This window comes from Mustela erminea, chromosome 14, assembly GCF_009829155.1.
Source record: "Mustela erminea isolate mMusErm1 chromosome 14, mMusErm1.Pri, whole genome shotgun sequence".
NCBI classification, from domain to species: Eukaryota; Metazoa; Chordata; class Mammalia; order Carnivora; family Mustelidae; genus Mustela; species Mustela erminea.
Window position 1 is genome coordinate 83,356,275 of NC_045627.1, and position 20,371 is coordinate 83,376,645.

General features: G+C 43.2%; 1 protein-coding gene across 1 annotated transcript in view; it reads left to right on the forward strand.

Moving 5' to 3' along the window:
* The window catches only part of LOC116573712 (deleted in malignant brain tumors 1 protein-like), an 83,830-nt gene that overhangs the window by 7,865 nt on the left and 55,594 nt on the right, over positions 1-20,371 (forward strand). The window contains exons 6-15 of the mRNA XM_032313978.1: positions 596-913; positions 1,059-1,130; positions 6,057-6,125; positions 6,394-6,465; positions 13,118-13,435; positions 14,361-14,390; positions 15,241-15,312; positions 17,098-17,415; positions 17,562-17,591; positions 18,770-18,808. Coding sequence (XP_032169869.1) covers positions 596-913; positions 1,059-1,130; positions 6,057-6,125; positions 6,394-6,465; positions 13,118-13,435; positions 14,361-14,390; positions 15,241-15,312; positions 17,098-17,415; positions 17,562-17,591; positions 18,770-18,808 — 1,338 coding nt within the window. The remainder of the gene's footprint in view (positions 1-595; positions 914-1,058; positions 1,131-6,056; positions 6,126-6,393; positions 6,466-13,117; positions 13,436-14,360; positions 14,391-15,240; positions 15,313-17,097; positions 17,416-17,561; positions 17,592-18,769; positions 18,809-20,371) is intronic.

The window sequence follows — 20,371 nt, forward strand, 5'->3', positions numbered from 1 at the left end:
TTAGCGGAGAAAGGTGTGAATGAGGACTAACTGCTCATCCCAAAGTGGTCTGAGAAAAGTCCGTGGAAATGTTGCATGTCAGGTACATGACTAGGCTGTCTACAGCAGAGCCTTACTGTGACAGAAGAGACGAAAGACAGAATGTTCACTAGTAATTTGGACTGTCCATTTCCCTGCACTGTTGCAGCTGAGCAACACTGGTCTCCTTGGCCGAATCTAGGCCTTCTCCTTAGTGCAACGAGCTAATGCCTCCCTGCCTTCAATCGCAGAACTAACATTTCCATAAGCCAAATCTCCTGTACATCTCCAGGTAACCAGCAAACAATTCCTTTCAAAATCACCTGGGGTATTGACTTCCAGGTCTGTTGGGCTACACTGGCAGAAGACAAGTCCTCTCAATACGAAGAAATAAAAAAGATAAATAAAGAAAGCTACAAAATCTGTTCTTTTACTGTAGGTGATGGGGGTTGTGACCAAGAGACAAAATTTCTGAAAATTTAAGCAATTATCACCATGCACTCTACCCCAATGCGGGAAATCTCCCTGCCCTCAGAGAACTAGGTCTCCAGTCTCTCTCTTGCTTGTGCCTCCCCAGGGGCTTGGATGGCCGTGAGGCTGGTGAACGGCACAGGCAGGTGCTCAGGCCGGGTGGAGGTTCTCATCCAGGGCACGTGGGGAACCGTGTGCGATGACCTCTGGGACCTGGCTGAGGCCACAGTGGTGTGCCGCCAGCTGCAGTGTGGCCGGGCTATGGCGGCCCCCACAGGGGCCCACTTTGGGGCAGGCTCCGGGAAGATCCTGCTGGACGACGTGCAGTGTGCAGGTGCTGAGAGCCACCTGGGGCAGTGCATGCACAGGGGTGAGGCTGGGCTCAACTGCGGGCACCTGGAGGACGCTGGTGTTGTCTGCACAGGTAAAGAGCTGTTGTTATTTTTTTTTTACCATGACATCACTTCTTTGTCTCTCCCCTCACATATTTCTCTATGATTATTTTAATAACACTTACGTTATAAATGGCACTGTAGACCTTAGCTTGTGTTTTTTCTTCTGACAATTAGGTGGTGATGGTTCACCAGGCCCCACTCCAACCACAGAGCCTGAAAGTGCCACCTCTTCATACACACTGTCAGGTAAGTCCATTCTTTGCTCGGTTCTTTTGCTTCAAGACTTTCCTCCCTAGAATGTCCCTTTCATAAGGCGTGTTAGGAGGGTCTTCACACTGAACAACTTCAGGGGCACCACCCTTGTAGAATGCACTGTGGAATTTTGTCCCCATGGAGGTCATCACGTGTTATTTGTGAATGGTAATTCCTGGGGTGGTGCAGTTCAGTAGCCCACGTGGTTGAGTCACTCCAGGGTGGAATTGTTATCAGCCACTCTACATGGTACCACACTATACAGAGGGGCCCAGAGCAGAAGGTGAATCAGGTTTCTCACTTCATCACCTAGACCTCTTAAATAATTCCTGACGTTGCTAAAATGAAGCCTGCAAGTTGAGAATGTTGAGTTGACTCCAAAGGGTTCAGAGGCTCAGCCTATTAAAATTAATTCAGTTAAGTTTGAGTTAATTTCTACCAACTATTATTTAAGGTGATCGACACATATTTTTAAAACTGCTTAAAGATTCACATACCAGTAGATATTTGTGTGATCATTATATAGCATCCTTTTAATTTGAAGAATCTGGAGAATACAGGAACAAAGTGGTTAGAGGAAGACACAACATATAAAAATGAATAGTTCCTCTCTCTGTAGATATTGGATAGGAGAGCAATGAAGCCTGTTTCCTTAAGTACACGATACATAGATGCCATCATAAAATGGTTGCTGGTGAAATTCTCACTGACATCAGCCAGACACTCACGAGTCCCCTTCTTTCCTCTGATTGGAACTGAGTCTCAGTTGCTTCACCATTAGGAGTAAAGCTTCTGGTGTTTTTGATATACTAAGACTGATTCTACATCATCCTATGGACAATGAACCAGAAGTCCAACTAAAAAAAAATAAGTTATATGTATTTTCCCTTTTCTATTCCAGCCCATTTTAAATAACAAGTTTGGTGGCTTAACAATTTCTAGATAGTCTAGTTACAAATTATTTAAACAGATCACAATAATGAAGGGACTAGTCAATTGTTTATATATGTAAAAGAATATTATGAAAAATATCAAACTCACTGACAAATGTTAAGGACAGTATCATGAACTCTTTGGTACCCACTACTGAGCTTTATCAAATTCTAATATTTTGCTCTAATTGCTCGAGGTCTTTTTAAAAAGAAAACCATACAACAATGCAATTAAAGGGTCATACCTTGTAATCAAGTGGGATTTTTTCTCTGAGATGTAAGGAGGATTCAACATATACAAATCAATAAGAGTGATATGCCACATTAACATAATTAAAGATTTCAAAAATGGGTGCAATCAATGAAGGGGATTAAGAATACACTCATTGTGATAAGCACTGAGTAACATATAGAATTGTTGAATCACAATGTTGTACACTTGAAACCAATATATCACTCTATGTTAACTATACTGGAATTACCTTTTTAAAAAACAAATAATTTTAAAAAAAGAAATCACATGAGGCAGAAAAAGCATTTGACAAAATTTACCACCCTTTCGTGATAAAAATGCTTAACAAACTAGGTGTAGAAGGAAAGTACCTCGACATAATAAAGGCCATATATGACAAGACCGTAGTCAATATTACGCACAGTGGTGAAAATTTTAAAGCCTTTCCTTAAAGATCAGAAAAAAAGACAAGGATGCTCACTCTTGGCACTTCAATTCCGTATAGTACTGGAAATCCTAGCCAGAGCAATTAGACAAGAAAAATAAATAGAAGAAATGAAATGGGAAAGGAAAAAGTAAAATTCTGTTTCCAGATGACATGATCCAATTTGTAGAAAACTCTAAACACTCCACAGAGGAAAAAAAAAGAAATGTTAGAACTAAAAGAAATCAGCAAAGTTACAAGATACAGAATCAACATACAAAAATCAATTGTGCTTTTCTACACTAACAATGAGTGTAGAAATTAAGAAGACAATCCCATTTGCAATAGCATCAATAAGAATAAAATGCTGAGGCTCCTGGGTAGCCCATTGCTGGGATGCCTTCAGCTCAGGTCATGATCTCAGGGTCCTGGGATCAAGCCCTGTGTCAGCCTCCTTACTCAGCACAGAGCGTGCTTCTCCTTCTCCCTCTGCCTGCTACTCCACCTGCTTAAGCTCTCTCTCTCTGTGTCAAATAAATAAATAAATTTTTTTAAATGTCCATGCCACCACAGAGATCTATAGACTCAAAGCTATTTCCACAAAAATCCCAATGGCAATTTTTATAGAAATATGAAGAAAAAAACTAAAATTCATGTGAAACTACAAAGACCCAGAATAGCGAAAGTGGTCTTGAGAAAGATCAAAGCTGGAGGCATCACGTTTCCTGATTTCAAAGTGTGTTATAAACCTACACTACAGTACTGGCACAAAAATAGGCATGTAGACCCATGGAAGAGAATAGAGAAATAAACCCACACATACATACTCAACTGATCTTTGACAAGGATACCAAGAACACACAGTGGGAAAAGGATAGTCTCTTTGACAGATGATATTGGGAAAACTGAATACCCATATGCAAAAAGATGAAATTGGACCCCTACCTTACACCATATGTAAAAATTAATTCAAAATAGATTAAAGAATTAAAGAGATTAAAGAATTAAAAGATTAAAGATTAAAGAATTAAACATAATGCTAGAAAATATTAAATTTCTAGAAGAAAACAGGGAAGTTTTTTTCACACTGGCAATAACTTCTTATATATAACACCCAAAACACAGGCAACAAAAATAAAAATTAGTAAATGGGATTATATCAACCTGAAAAGCTTCTACATGGCGGAAGTAACAATCAACAGAATTAAAAGGCAACCAATGGAATGGGAGTAAATATTTGCAAACCATATATCTTCTAAGGGGTTAATTTCCAAAATCTATATGAAGCTCCTAAAACTTATATTAAAAAAAATCAAATAACCAGATTTTTTTAAATGGGCAAAAGACTTGAACAGACATTTCTCCAAAGAGGACGTAAAAGTGTCCAACAGGTATATGAAAAGATTCTCAGTATCATTGTTAGGAAAGTGCAAATCAAAACTACAATAAGATATCACTTTACACCTGTTAGAATGTCTACTAAATTTTTTTAGTTTTATTTCTTTTTTAGTTTTATTTCTTTTCTTTTATTTCTTTGCAAATCAAAACTACAATAAGATATCACTTTACACCTGTTAGAATGTCTACTAAATTTTTTTAGTTTTATTTCTTTTTTAGTTTTATTTCTTTTATTTCTTTTCAAAAAATTAAAAATAGAGACTGCACACATGCGATGCATATGGGGGTGAGGGACAGAGGGAGGGGAGAGAGAATCCCAAGCAGATCTACAACCTGAGACCACAACCCAAGCTGAAATCAAGAGTCAGACACTTAACCAACTGAGCCACCCAGGCACCCCAGGATGGCTACTATTTTTAGGAAAGAGAGATAACAAGTATTGGTGAGCTTGTGGAGAAATTGGAGCCCTGTACACTGTTAGTAGAAATGTAAAATTGTTCAGCTGCTATGGAAAGCATTTCAAAGATTCCTCAAAAAATTAAAAATAGAGCTACCATATGATCTAGCAATCCCACTTCTAGGTAATATATCTAAAGAATTGAAATCATTCTTACTGCACTACCATGTTCATGGTAGCACTCACAATAGTCAAGATATTAAAAAAAAACCCACGCGTCCACCAACAGATAACTGGATAAAGAACATGTGGTATACACATACAAAGAAATATTATTCAGCCTTAAAAAAGAAGGAAATTCTGCCATTTGTAACAACATAGGTGAACCTGAAGGACATAACACTAAGTGAAATAAAGTAGTCACAGAAGAATAAATACTGCGTGATTTCACTTATATGAAGCATCTAAAATAGTCAAACTTGGGACACCTGGGTGGCTCAGTGGGTTAAGCCTCTACTTTCGGCTCAGGTCATGGTCCTGGGGTCCTGGGATCGAGCCCCGAATCAGGCTCTCTGCTTGGTGGGGAACCTGCTTCCTCCTCTCTCTCTCTGCCTGTCTCTCTGCCTACTTGTGGTCTCTGTCTGTCAAATAAATAAATAAAATCTTTTAAAAAATAAAATAAAATAGTCAAACTCACAGAAGCAGAGAACAGAATGGGATTGTCAGGGGTTGAGGGAGGGGGAAACAGGGAGTTTACTGGGGAAGAAGTTTCAGTTATACTAGATGAGTAAGTGCTAGAGATCTTCCATACAACATAGTGCCTATAGTTGTACACAATACTGTATTGTGCACTTCAAAATTTGTTAAGAGGATACACATCATGTTAAGTGTTCACATGGAAAAAAAAAAAAGGAGGAGAAAAACACAGAGAAATTCTGGGAGGTGCTGGGTGTGTCTGTTACCATGACTGTGGTGATAGCGTCACAAGTGTTTTCATGTATTTCGACCCAAAAAGCCATACACATTGAACATGTGCAGCTCTCTGGATATCAAGGATACCTCGGTAAAATTGTTTTAAAAAGGAAACAATACAGTACTCTATTACTGTTTTATGAGTTAATAAGATGAAAACAGGGCTGCCTTAATGTACTATGGAAGCCTCACATGGCTTAGGTTACTCAGAGCCCAGATAAAGACACCACAAATAAATGGAATTCAGCCATTCAGCCATTAATTGGTTGTGTGTCCCTGTGATAGAACACATCTGGATTGCTCCTCAAAGGAAAAGAGGGAAAAATCCTTAATTGGTTCTGTGGGCACTTAGCAAAATGACCCACCATCCCAGTATGAGCATTTTGATCCTGCAGTGAGTCTGAGATCCAGTGTTGGTTGAATGTGGCCACAAAGGAGATTGGAATGATGACTAAAAACCCTAGTAGGACAGATTTGTGCCTAGTCTTCTCTTTGCGCTTGTCAGAAATTCACTTTCTGGTGTTTTCTAGCAATGACAGAGTGTCTCTTTGTTTTACACGCACAGGTGATGCACTGACAGCAGCCGTGCCCACCACAGAGCCTGCTACACTTCCTGTGACAACGACTCCAGCAGGTCGGCTGGCATTTCTTCTACAGGGAATAGAGGGAGGGCACCGAGGGCCAAACACTGGGCTGTCCCCTTCCCAGACCTGACACCATGCGGAGTGCTGATCACAGCCTTGGGTGGACTCCTTGCCTGCATAGGAGCTGAATCAGGAAATGACATTCATGTTTGAATGTGACCTTCAAGCTGGGTTGGTGTTGGAACCTTGGTCTTTCTAAAGTTGAGATTCGGGGATGTCCCAATTACTAGAGATGCTTCTGTTTGTCCCCACCCACAGGTGATGGATTTTTGGCAACCATAGACACGGCAGAGCCTGCAGCCCCACTATCCACACCTACAACCCTGGCAGGTAAGTCCTTGGGAAAAATCCGGGAAGGAGCTAATGTTTGTGGAACAATCAAAATGTGATGAAACAGAGAATCGGTGCATTCGTAGAATGGACAGTTCGTTAAGCACTCACAACAACCCACCAGCCTTTTTCTCCCCACTACTGTGTCTTTGTTCCACAAAACGAGAAAGGATCACTTTCTAGCATCACCCACCCACAACATGATGAAGTCAAGATTTGGGCACATTATCAGTCTGACTCCAAACCCACATGATGACTAGCCTTTTGGGTCAGGGGATAGCATGTCCAAAGCTACGTCTGGACTACTGGGAAGAGAACATTCTTGAAAGTCTCATTGCTATGGGAGAAGTTCATTAAGACCATAGCCAGGAAACTGGGGATTCAGCTGTGGGTCCTCACTTACTCTGTTGTTTTTAGTACAAAAATCCTAATAGGAAAAACTTTCAAATTCACATTTTCCAATGGGACAGTTGGGCAAAATGGCAAAATATATCATTTTAGTGTCCCTAGCACTCTGTATCGGAAATGAACCCCAATCTGTTTCTTCCTTCCTCACCCTGGTGGACCTGCCTGCATATCTATGATTACAAAGGGGAAAAGCCCGTTATGCCATTTTGGCATCTTTAAGATTGGTTCTGCAGTAATACACATCAGCAGCAACTGGATTTTTCCAGGTCAAGTCATGCACAGCTGAATCATGCGAGTGTGTTTAAAATAAATGGTATGGCAGAAGTTGGTGGCTGTGTGTAGTCATTCTGCTTCCTCCTAAAAGAGCATCACACAGCAGTTACACATGACCTCTGATGTTTCAGACCCTGGCTTGAGCTACTTCTTGACATCCTTGGGGCCCTTAGGCACTATTGTCTTCAAGGACCCCTTTCTCCATATGTATGTATATATATACACACATCTAATAATATTTTATGACTGTGTTGGTATTAAAAAAAGTGGAAAGCAGACTAGATTATACTCATCTTTTTATTCAAATTTTAAAAGAGACTAGGATATTTTGGGGGCCTTTTAAAAGTCACATAGCCCCAGGCAGTGGGCCCACCACATCTGATCGATGAAGCTGTCTGCTGCTCTTGGTTGTTCTGAATAACTAGTGGTCTGAACCCACCACCACCCCAAGGCTGTTTGGGGAAGAGGGAAAACATGACACTTCTGCCCACCACGAAGCTATTTCAAATCGGATTAGAGGGGATTCTGACTTATTTTACAGCTTCCTGGGGCAGCAGATTTGACTGGTTGTGGTAAGAGCCATTCCAAGTCCACAGAGTCAGAGCTGGGCTCTGTAAGCCAGGCTGCCCATTAATAGCAGTGCTTCATAGCAAGGCAGCCTGTTCTTGGGCCACGTTTGCTCACAGGAGCTTTGTTGAAAAGAGAGGTTCGTCTTTTAGGGAGCAGAGCACACAGTTCCTGGCAGGACCAAGTGAAGAACAGTAGGCAATAGTCACACTTCGGTGTTTCCATGCTTTTCCAGAATGAGGTGGAGAGGAGGGTGTCCACAGAGCAAATATTGACACCCCGGGAGAACTGGGACTTTGGGGAAGTCCCAAAGTCCCAAAACCCAAAAGAGGTTTTGACCTACAACCTCTCAGCAGGCTTCCTCACCTTCTTTTCTGAGCATAATCTCCTTGTGATTATACTAACGGTGCACATTCCCACCTGCGATTCTACTCGCATGTATAGGCTAACTGATCTCAAAAAAAATTAGAGAAATATTACTACTTCTGTTATTCACATTATGTTGTATTATATTATATTGTACTGTATTCTATTTCTACTCCTATTTTCTAAGGTAGAGGACGTCACACAATGAGACATAGAACTCTTAAACTCTTCGTTTAACTAAGAAATCCAGTGAGGCAGTGGGTTCTGCTTCTTATCTCTTCCATGTAGGGAACTGAGACATGCTGAAGATCACTGTTGACATAACACAAAAACCCACTAGGGTTTTGCTTTTTTTTTTTTTTTTTTTTTAGAACATTCTAGAATGTAGAATGTCAATATGGCCAGGGCAACAACAACAACAAAATAAACCAACCATGAGAATTGCAGACCCTTTCACTCAAAATAATACAGATTATTTCTCCTTTATTAAAAATTTCATCTGTGAAGACAGCTTTATAACACAAAATAGTATCTGTTTTTCTGTATCTAACTGAAAAGAAGGACTTTTCCTTCCTTTCTACCTTGCTGAGATCTTTCTCGCAGGCAGTACTGAGGAGCTGTTAGAATCCCTCTGGTTAGCAGTGAGGGAAAAGAACAAGTCTGAGTAACTCCGCACTTACAGTAAGGATCAGAAAACGAAAGAAAATGTTGATAAAAGGAATGTGAGCTATATATTTTGCATCTACAGAAACAGGTCTTCATCTCTAATAAGTTAAGATTTATTATAAAAATTCTGTAGGCTGAGGGGTACCTGGGAGGCTCAGTGAGTTAATCCTCCGCCTTCGGCTCAGGTCATGATCCTGGGTCCTGGGTTCAAGTCCTGCATCGGGTTCTCAGATTGTGGCCATTGCTGCTAGGAGCTCAGCAGGGAACCTGCCTCCCCTTCTCTCTCTGCCTGCCTCTCTGCTTACTTGTGATCTCTGTCTGTCAAATAAATAAATAAGTAAATAAATAAAATCTTTTTAAAAAATCTGTAGGATGAAAAGATATTACTGCTTAATAAATTCCTACATTACATGTACATGGGCAGCAGCTCCCCCGCCCCAAAAAAAGAGTGTCTTTTGTTTAAGTAAAAGACATTGTCTTCATTCCTTTTGACTCAGTTGTTTTTTGTTTGGTGTCTTGGTATTTCTATTTTTACCTTAGCTACTGAATTATTAGCTCTAAATTAGCCTAGACTCAGATGTATAGTAATACAAATTTTAAGATATAATTTGGTACCTTATGTCCTGCATATATTTTCATATTTAAATGTTTCAAAAATAAAATGCACCTTATTACTAAAGACAAGAACAGGAAAAAAAAGAGCATTAGTCATTATTTTTTTTATCATTATTATGTAATCTTAGTCACCATACAGTACATCATTAGTTTTTGATGCAGTGTTCCGTGCTTCATTGTTTCCATATAATACCCAGTGTTCATTGCACCAGGTGCCCTCTTTAATACCCATCGCCAGGCTAACCCATCCCTTCTCCCCCGTACCCTCTGAAGCCCTCAGATTATTTCCCAGAGTCCATAGTCTTTCATGGTTCATTTTCCCCTCTAATTCCCCACCTTTCTGTTTTCCCTTCCTTCCCCTAATGTCCTCCGTGCTCTTCCTTTGTTCCACCTACAAGTGAAACCATATGGCAATTGCCTTTCTCTGCTTGATTTACTTCACTTAACTTAATCTCCTCTGTTCCATCCATGTTGATGCAAATGGTAGGTATTCATCCTTTCTAATGGCTGAGTAATATTCCATTGTGTACATGGACCACATCTTCTTTATCCATTCATCTGTTGAAGGACATTTCAGCTCCTTTCACAGTTTGTTGATTGTGGCCATTGCTGCCAGGAGCACTGGGGTGTGTGTGCCTCTTCTTTTCAGTACATCTGTATCTTTGATGTAAGTACCCAATGGTGCAGTTGCTGGGTCATAGGGTAGCTGTATTTCTAACTTTTTGAGGAATCTCCACACTGTTTTCCAGAGTGGCTGCACCAACTTGCATTCCCACCAACAGTGTAAGAGGGCTCCCCTTTCTCCACATCCTCTCCAACACTTGTTTCTTGCCTTGTTAATTTTTGCTATTCTAACTGGTGTGAGGTGGTATCTCAATGTGGTTTTGATTTGAATTTCCCCAATGGCTAATGACGTTGAACATTTTTTCATGTGTCTGTTAGCCACTTGTATGACTTCTTTGGAGAAGAGTCTGTTCATGTCTTCTGCCCATTTTTTGACTTGATTATTTGTTTTTGGGTGTTGAGTTTGGCAAGTTCTTTATAGATCTTGGATACCAGCCCTTTGTCTGTCATGTCATTTGCAAATATCTTCCCCTATTCCATGGATTCCCTCTTAGTTTTGCTGACTATTTCCTTTGTTGTGCAGAAGTCATTATTTCTAAGAAAAATTTTGCTTTAGTTTTGTTATTAGGATATGTTGGTGTTTCTGAAATGCGTTGTGTGGAGTCTGTGAATTTTGCAAGACAGTAACACTGACTCAAACCAGGGCTCCGTTTCCAAATCTCAGAAGTTTCTCTTGCATTCATGGGTTGAGTTCTTGGTTTGGTTGTAGTTTTACCTTAGGACATCTAAGGGATTTTATTCTGTGAATAAGCTTGTGGATTCCCAAAAGGGGTTAAGTATCCACAATTTTCCAAAATTATCTGACCAGGGAACAGTTTCATTTTTCAGGAGGCAGCTCTTAAGACTAGTATTTGGCCTAATGGGTTTTAGTGAATGGTTGAGTTCTAAATTATTGAATTCCTCCATGTGCTACCCTGAATTATTCTAAACAATTTTGGGTGAAAAAAAATTGCTTTCCAGCAGAGACACATTTGTAAAATTAGGCCTAGTTAATGTTGCAGTATAACAGGGTTCTTTCCCCCTCCCTTCCTCTCCCCACGTCCTGTCTTCCTTCCTGCCTGCCCCCCTCCTGTATTACTCTCTCCCCCCTCCCCTCACTCCTTCTTTCCTTTCTTCCTCTCTCCTCTTCCTTCCTTCCTTCCATCCATCCATCCATCATGGTGTTCTATGCACATGTGCTAAAATTTCACAGTGCTAACAGGCTTACTGTCATGTAGCCTTCCTTCTCCAACTTCACCCACTACCTTGGTTCAATACCTATAAAATATTAATCTGATTCTTTTGAGATTGCTCTCCAGTTTTCGTTTGTTTTGTTTTCTACTAAGTAAATCTTACTAAGATTTCTTGCATGGACCATGGAACCAAATGGCCTAATTTCAAATACTGGTTGCCCAGAACTGTGTGATCTTGGGCATGTTTTTCAACTGCTTTGTGCCTTAATTCCCTTACCCACGTATAATAATAATATAATAATAGAATATGTTTGTATATAACACATCTGTGAGTGTGTCTATATGCATGTATGCACACTATTATTTATATACACACATCTACACATGTATATAGATACATAGATGTGGTTTGAGAATCGTGGTGGAGGTTAAAGGAGCTGATGGTGTCAGTCACTTAGTGCTGGACACTAGAAAGTCTATATAAACATTAGCCTTATTATAACTGTCGTCATCATTGTTGTCATCAATTATTTGCTTTTTGCTGAAGTGAGAGAACTGGCCTAGAGAAATTTAAACACATTGAGAAATGGCTTTCAGATGTCAACATCTGCACGAGGCCTGGCCTTTCTCCCAGGGTGGTGGCCAGGTCCCAGGCGTGTGTCCCTAGAGAAACAGAAGGTGAGTGCGTGGCAGTTCCCTCACCCTGAGGGGTTCAAGAAAGTCACAACTCACCCAGGTTTGAAGGGATGATGCAGAAGGTCCTCTTTGGCACATGGGACTCTCAAGGTCCAGAAGGCCTTGAGGAATGGGAGATACTTTGTAGACATCTTTCAGAAACACAATTGACCACGATCCCCTTCTTCCTCAGCATCTCAGGCCTAAATTGGTTGGCACCCCATTGCTCCAAACATCACCCGCAAGGTTTCTCTGGGGTGAGTCTGCTCACTTCTGGTGGGTAGCCACCCCGCCTAGCCCACTACAGCCCAAGTTAATGCCCTGCAAACATCCTCCTGACCCCACCCTGTCTGCTCTCTAGTTTCTACAAGGAATGTGCTGAAACTTTCCATCAGCTCTTATTATCCTTCCATCTTCTCTGTCCTTGTAGATCACAGCGTTCACATGCCTTTCTCATGCTTGGGGAAGGAGAAGCGAGGAGCTCATTTAATCAAATCATGTTGCAGTTGAAGACCCCACAGGTTTCCCTCCTGTGTGAACTTGCCCTTCCCTTCACTGTGTCTGGAGCGAGCCCCCTTTCCTTATGATCAACCTGCAGAAATAGACTTCATGTTTCAAAGCCATTTCTTCATGAACTGATCTCCCAAAATAGATAAGTGTCCATCACCAATAACACTATTAGACTCCTAGAGGTGTTCCTCGTTATTTGTCCTGATAGTGCAATGTGTGTGGCTTCTCCATCCTGTCATTGGTTATAAATCCTGAGGGGTGAACTTTATCCAGTTTTGCATCCTAATAGATCTTAAGTGAACATTCTGTGGTTAAAAGTACAACCATGCTGGTAACAAAGAAATGTCTCTAGAGCTGAAAAGAGTGCCCTATAATCTCCAGATTACACCACACTGGGCAACTTCCACAGGAAGACTCTAGTCAACTGTCCACCAAGGCATGGCTCTCAAAGGGCCCTATCCATGCAATCCTCAGGTCAAGGGTTCCCTGCAGTTCTTTTGCTATAAGTGGGATGAGGGGACATGTATAAGGTTGAGAACCCAGGGCCTCTGGATTTCCCCTTCTAGAAGTCAGATGCTGCTGCCTACTGGGGTCTTCCAGCACTTCCAGGAAGAAGAAAGTCTAGTCTTGATGTTCCAAGACCGTAGAGGTCTCTATCTGCCCAACTCAGAGGAATTATGACATTAGCAGTATAAAAGAGCACTATAACAGGATCAAGGCAATATGCTGACACAAAGGCCAATCTCATAATTTCCCATTGCTCTGTGCCTCCGCAGGAGACTGGATGGCTGTGAGACTGGTGAACGGCACAGGCAAGTGCTCAGGCCGAGTGGAGGTTCTCATCCAGGGCACATGGGGAACCGTATGTGATGACCTCTGGGACCTGGCTGAGGCCACAGTGGTGTGTCGCCAGCTGCAGTGTGGCCAGGCTGTGGCAGCCCCCAGAGGGGCCCACTTTGGGGCAGGCTCCGGGAAGATCCTGCTGGACGACATGCAGTGTGCCGGCGCTGAGAGCCACCTGGGGCTGTGCGTGCACAGGGGTGAGACTGGGCTCAACTGCGGGCACCTGGAGGACGCCAGCGTTATCTGCGCAGGTAAGGGGTTCGCTGTCAACCCTCATTAGGAAGGCTACTCCTATCCCCTCACTTCTCATTCTTCCACACACACAACATAGTATAGCCCAGAAAAGTCAGTGGGTTGAGGCAGGCAACTGGTGTTGTCTACATCCTTTCAAAGTTATACATCAGCCTGACCATCTCCTTGCCTCTTATTGAGTATGGTTCACGATCGCTGATCCAGGCTCAGAAGTGGCTTGATGGTTTGAAAATTTGGGCTGAACTTGAATTCGGCCAAATCAGAGTATCTGGCATAAAAATCCAAATTCTTGCATTTGTGAAAAAAATAAAACAAGTTCAGGCTCAAAACAAGAAATTGTTTGATTACATCAACTGGCTGGATCTGAGAAAGAGCTGACCCTTTGGTCAAGAAACAGCTTTCTATTTCACATAGTCCCCATCATTCAAATCCCTTATCAGTTTTATGCCCATGGCCCTTGAAAACTTTGGAGTTTGAGTTTGTGACCTCTAGGTGATGGCCAGATCTGTCAGCTGATGTTCCAGGTCCTCCACATCTAGACCTGGTGACCTTCCCAAATCTATGAGTCCTGCTAGTTGACTCTCTGCCATACAGAATCTTTCCTGATTCCATCCTGCTGGCAGCTGAAGCAAATGTCCCCCCAAATGACAAGCTCTACCAAGCTGCACCTGGCCCTTCCTGAGCCTCCCAACACCTAAGAACCCTGGGGCAGGGGGTGGGTACTGCCTTCTGAAGCTCCCCTGGGACACTGAACATTTGCTTCCTGGTCTTGTGTCTCAAATCCCCAGGGAAAATACTGAGACCCTCAAGGGCACGGTCTCTGCCTCTCCCTGCTTCCCACGGCTCCCTCAATCTAGGACAATCCCAATAAACAGTCACTGAATAAGACATGATGACATGTACAATCTCTCTTCATGCTGACAGGTGCTGACTCCACAGCTGCTCTGCCTACAGGTAGAACCCGTGTTACATTTGGAATCATCTACTAGACCTGGCATGATGTAAGAAAGATCATGAGGTTTAGAATCAGATCCTGGTTTGATTCTCAGCTTCATTTATTCACTCATCTGTTCATTCATTGGATACTGACTGAGTACCCACTGCGTACTACTCTGTGCCAATAAGCACTGGGGCCACAGCAATGATCAAAATCCCCCCACCCCCAGCTCTCTGCCATCACAGGGCCTGCACCCTAATGGGAGGAACAGACATGATATAGGATTGCTCTCAGTTATGGGACCTCAGCCAAGTTATACCATCTCTTGATTCCATTTCATCTCATTTTTCTTCACAAGAGTAGGAATAACAGAGAATTGAATGATGGAGAATTAAGTATGACAATGCCCAAAGACACCCAGCACCTGACAAGCATTCACATAGTTCCTCCTTTTGGTCTAATGCCGACTAAGAGAGGTTGTGTGAGGGGTGCAAAGCGCCCTGAGCTGGAGGAATCTGATCCTGGCTGGTCTCTCTCCAGATGAATGACCTGGCTCTCATTCTCCATGCCATTAGAGAGAGATGATGACCAACTGATGACCTCTCTTATGGCAAGCCACATGGGGCAAATCGTCCACGAGCTTTGCTTTTCTGATGGCCATGTGGTGCATGTTCATTTGTCAATGGGCAATAACGTTATGTTCTGTTCTAAATGAAGATCTATGAGGTCATTGGCCTTAGAAAGAAATGTCATGGTTATTCCTGGTGAATCCTGGGAGGAGACAGATGACCCCTTGAAGCAACTGTATCTTCTCCCAGTGTTCTGGCTGTTCCCTGATGACAGTCCTTCCTTTTTACCCACCAATAGCCTATGAGAACCTGCTTCCCACATCATTGGTGATATCAGCAGGTCAACACCCACCTTCTTCTGCACCTCCAGGTAAGGCTGTTTCTTTTTATATTATGTCTTCTGAATAATTTTTTTCATCCAACAATGGATGAGTAAATAAAGATGTGACACTAAGGATATAGAATGTCACTGGGGTTATATAGAACAATAAACAGAGTTGACCCTCAAGTAATCTAAGTTCATGGGGGAAGGAGGGAGTATCCTGTTACCAAAAAAGTGTGGTGATTGCTCTGATGGGGGAGCACAGGGTGCATGGGTGCTCAGAAGAGGGTCTCCATCTAGAGCCAAGGGGTCTGGGCAAGACCGGAAGGGTGAAGGGACAATAAAATTATGCCAGGCAAGGAGGAAACTGGACAGACTGCCTTTGGGCTGCAGGGTGGGAGACATTAACATGTGTTCCAAATTAGAATATAGGGCTGGCCAATACCATACAGAATTAGTGAGCAGTTTGGTGGTTTGAGATGGTTTTCTGCTGTGATCAGGGATGAGTAATATTTCAGGATATTCGGCCTTGAATTTTTTTTTTTTCTTTTACGAATTAGGCCTAGTCTGAGGTCAGATAAGGTAGGAGTAAAACATTGAACCTCTGAGCCTTTTAATCTAGCTGTACAGTCAAAAGATTCAGGAGGGAGAGAATGGAACCATTATCACTCCCAGGGGCCTGACCAACCCTGGCAGAAGAATGCCCAGCAGGTGCCATAGCTCCTAACTATGGCAATGACCAAAGGTGTTATTGTTGGCTGTGTGAGTTTCAATCACCTGAAATCACATCTTTCTTTTTTGCATTTTTCATGTTAACATTATTTATATATCTATCCAAGCTCTTTTCTTTGCATACAGTTTTTTATTGAGGTGTAAGTGACATATAACATTAATACTAGTTTTAGGACTACAACATAAGGATTCCACATTTGTATATATTGCAAGATGATCCCCACAAAATGTAATGTATCTAAAAAGAGAGTGTGGAAAATTGCCATTGCCGTGTAAAACCATCCCAAGACACAGTGGCTTAAAATGACCACCATCTGTCACTGCTTATGGTCGAAAGGTTAGCTGGGTAGTTCTGCTCCTCTAGGATGGGCTTGGCTGGTCTTGGCTGACTCTGCTGGTCTTGTCCATGCATCTGTGTCTAGCTGACAGGTCAGCTGAAGGCTGCCTGACCTAGGATGGACTCCCTTACATGTCTTACTCTTCCATAGCTCTTATCTGAGGTGACAGAAGTGATGAGGCCACCTCACTTTGGTGTCCTCAGCTGCTCTGTCCACCATCTTTTAGCGTAAGCCCTGAAGTGATTCTCCAAGGAAGCTGAGCAAAATACTACTCCTTTGTCACCCACAGACTAGCTCAAGCTTCCTTACAGGATCCCCTCAGTGTTCCCACGGAATGAACTGAAGCCTGTCATGCCTCTGGAGGCCTCAGCTCCACAGGAGTATACATGACTTCTGCCGCATTCTGCTGTCACATACCACAGCTTAAAGTCAAAGAGTAGGAAAGTAAACTAACCTCTTGACCGGCAGGACAACAATGACACTGTAGAGAGTGAGGATGTCAGGAAGAGAAGCACTGTGGTCATTTTTGTAAACACTCTACCACAGGCAAGCTCTCTGAAACACGAGTGTGGATAAGGAAGACATTACACGCTGCTTAGAGCAGACTTAGCTGGAGAATGGCATGGGAGCTCACATGACCGCGTGAAAAGTGTGGATAGAAAAGTCATGGAAAATAAGAAAAGCTAGGTTGGGTAACAGATAGTCCAGTCATGGAAAGGCAGAGAGAGCAACCATCAGCCCATGACCTACCGTTCTTTCGCAGGAGGCGGGGCCCCCGTGCGGCTGGTAGGTGGCCATGGGAGGTGCGCAGGCCGTGTAGAACTCTTCCACCAGGGAGTCTGGGGGACTGTGTGTGATGACCTCTGGGACCTGCCAGAAGCAAACATCATCTGCAGGCAGCTGGGGTGTGGCTGGGCCGTGTCAGCCCCCGGTGAGGCCCACTTTGGGGAAGGTTCTGGGAAGATCCTCCTTGACAACGTGCACTGCAGGGGAGATGAGCCGCGCCTGGAGGAGTGCTCCCACATCGGCTGGTTTTCCCACAACTGTGGGCACGGAGAAGATGCTGGCGTGATCTGCTCAGGTAAACCTCAGCTCCCCTCCAGGCAGAGCCCAGCCCTGGCTCTTCCTGAGAGAACACTTTTCAAAAGGCCATGTAAATCGAGCTGTTGAAAAGGAACCCATGCATTATTTGCTCACAGCGGATATTTTAACCCCTCATGTTTACAGATGCTGAATACTCAACCGTGTCACCCCTGGGTAAGGAAAGCAATATTTACATGTGCAGTTTCCAAAACCTTGGGGAAGAAGTTCTTCTGGAAGTTCGATGTGTCATCCTCCAGGCCCATGGAGTGACTAGGACATGTGGAGTCACCTGACTGTCCAGTGGGAGAACTGGATAGTACCTTAGAAATCATTTGATCCAGCCTCACTTTCAACTTCTCCCCCATTCTGTACACAGGAAGTAGATTCTAAATTTCTCAGACATGTGTATAGCACTTGTCGCCAGCTCTGAGGGTCACAAGGCAATGGCAATGAGATATGGGTAGGAGGATGGTTAAGGATACTTCCTGCCCAGGGGCAAATGGCGGGTGGGCTGGACCAGGCCAAAGTCAAGGTGACCATTCCCACCCTCTCCCCGCTTCTGCTTTGTTCCTGGTGCCCATAGAGCTCCTTTTGCTACTGGTTTTCCCACAGGGTCTTAATGCCCACAGGGTCTTTTCCCACAGGGTCTTAATGCGAGCACCCAGAGTTTTCCATGCCAGTACCCTCTCTCCTTCATCAAACCCCCAGGTTCCCTGATGACCTGCCCTCAGCTGGCTCTTGGTCAGAGAGTAAATCATGAATAAATCTGAGTAGAAAAGGTCTGATAAAGCCTCAGGCACATTCCTTCCTGGGTTGTCAACTCTAGCAGGTGGAAATGGATTGGTCACAGGAATGGTCTCCAGTGGGGGTTTCTGGGTCAGATGTCCCTGGTAGGAGATATGCAGGGGGCATAAAGGAGGATCCACAGCATCCTTGGGTGTTGGCCTCCCATCTCTGAGCAACACCAGGTCAGAGGAAAGGGTGAATTGGGGCCTCTTCCTATTCTTACCTCAAAGTCTCATAACTCCAGGCCTTGGGTCACTGGAATTGGCTATAGTTGGCAGAATTTCGTGTCTTCAGTGTTCTTAAACCCCCATTTTTAAAAATATCTCATTTGTGTGTATAACAAGAGGATTATATATCAAAATCTGGGAATGATCTAGATCAGTGCTTTTTCCATCCCACACATTAATGTCCCCTGCATGTTCTGGCCTTGCCCCCAGAGAGGACTCAGCCATTCTGGGAGGGGCCCCACACTGTATTTGTTATGAGCTCCTCAGGGGATCATGTGCAGCTAGTGTCAGGACCTCAGTGCCAGCTGATGAGCCACATGTCCTTTCTGTGTTTGACAGATCGCCCACTGGCTGTCATAGCAGGACCAATGACCACAGGTGAGACTTTGGTGTCCTTGGCTGCTCTGACCACCATCTTTTAGCTCAAACCCTGAAGTGGTTCTCCAAGAAAGCTGAGCAAATTACCACTCCCTGTCTGGGTGACCCCTTTGAACCCACGTTCTGAGTGAAGAGTCCAATAATGAAGGCAGATGGCTTTATGGTTCCAGTTCCATTGCTATGTAGTCACAGAAGGTGGTCCAAATAATCAAGTAACACCAGCGTGCTTGGTCTCCAGCATGGACAGTGCCTGTGAAGGGCAAGGCACGTGGCTCCTAACAGCAGTGTTGCCCGAGCACTACCCAAGAGGGCTGCCGCCATAACGACCATGTTCTTCTTCTCTACCCTTGTCCCTTCTCTGACAATCTCGTTCTTCCTTGTTCATCCTTTCTTTGCATCTTCCATTTTCCCTCCTCTGTTTTTGCCTATATCTGGGGCTTCCAGAAGCTCCACTAAAATTTTCTTTCTTTTCTTTTTTTTTTTTACTTTTCTTTTTTAGTTTTTTAAGATTTTTATTTATTTATTAGACAGAGACACAGTGAGAAAGGGAACACAAGCTGGGGGAGTGGGAGAGGGAGAAGCAGGCTTCCCGCTGAGCAGGGAGCCCGATGCGGGCCTCCATCCCAGGACTCTGGAATCATGACCCGAGCCAAAGGCAGATGCTTAATGCCTGAGCCACCCAGGCGCCCCTCTGCTAAACTTTTCTTGACACCACTTGGAGATAAAGGGCTAAAATAATACCGATGCCTGGACAGCCTGGCTGGTCCTTCTATGGAAGAGCCATAGGTAGATGACCAGAACTAATCGAGTATAGGTCCAATTCTTGCACAGCCAGATAGTCTGACGGAGAAAGCCATTGCTACAGGTGTTACTTTTAATTTTGCACTGAATATTGGACAGATGGATAGACAAGCAGATGGAAAACAAATGGACATGTGGTGAACAGACAGACACAGAATGATGTCAGTGTTGGTGGGGTAGATGACTCAGGGAAGTCCTCTCCACTTAGTAGTGGATTTTTAATAGTGTAATTTTAATAAATTATGACAGATGGCAGATGGGACACTGACATCTTCATATACATAAAGACACCATGTAGACTCAGCTTCACTAGGGGAAATGAAGCCATTTACTTGTTACTTCCGGTGGCCTGACAAAAGTCAAAGCCAGAGAACCGACCCACAGAACAAAACCCACGAGGGGAGCAAAAAGCAGAAGGAAAGATTCTGGCTGATACTGGATAACTGCTCTGCCACAGCCACGTCAGTGATAGATTTCTAAAAACAAGTGAGAGATGTTTCAAGATCCAGACACTCTTATGCCCTAATTTCCTAAGTTTATAAGAGTTTTTAGACTGGTGTATGCCTCTGACATGTCCTAAGACATACCCACAAGGTTAATGAACAAAGAGGCCTTTTTGGGGAAAAAAAAAAGTGTGAATTCCAAAAGTAGTGGAAAAGAAAAGGAAAGAAAGTGTGAAAGGAAAAGAAAGTGTGAATTCCAAAAGTAGTGAACTGAACAATGAAAAAAAAAAAACCCTGAAATCCTAAAATATTTTTCTTC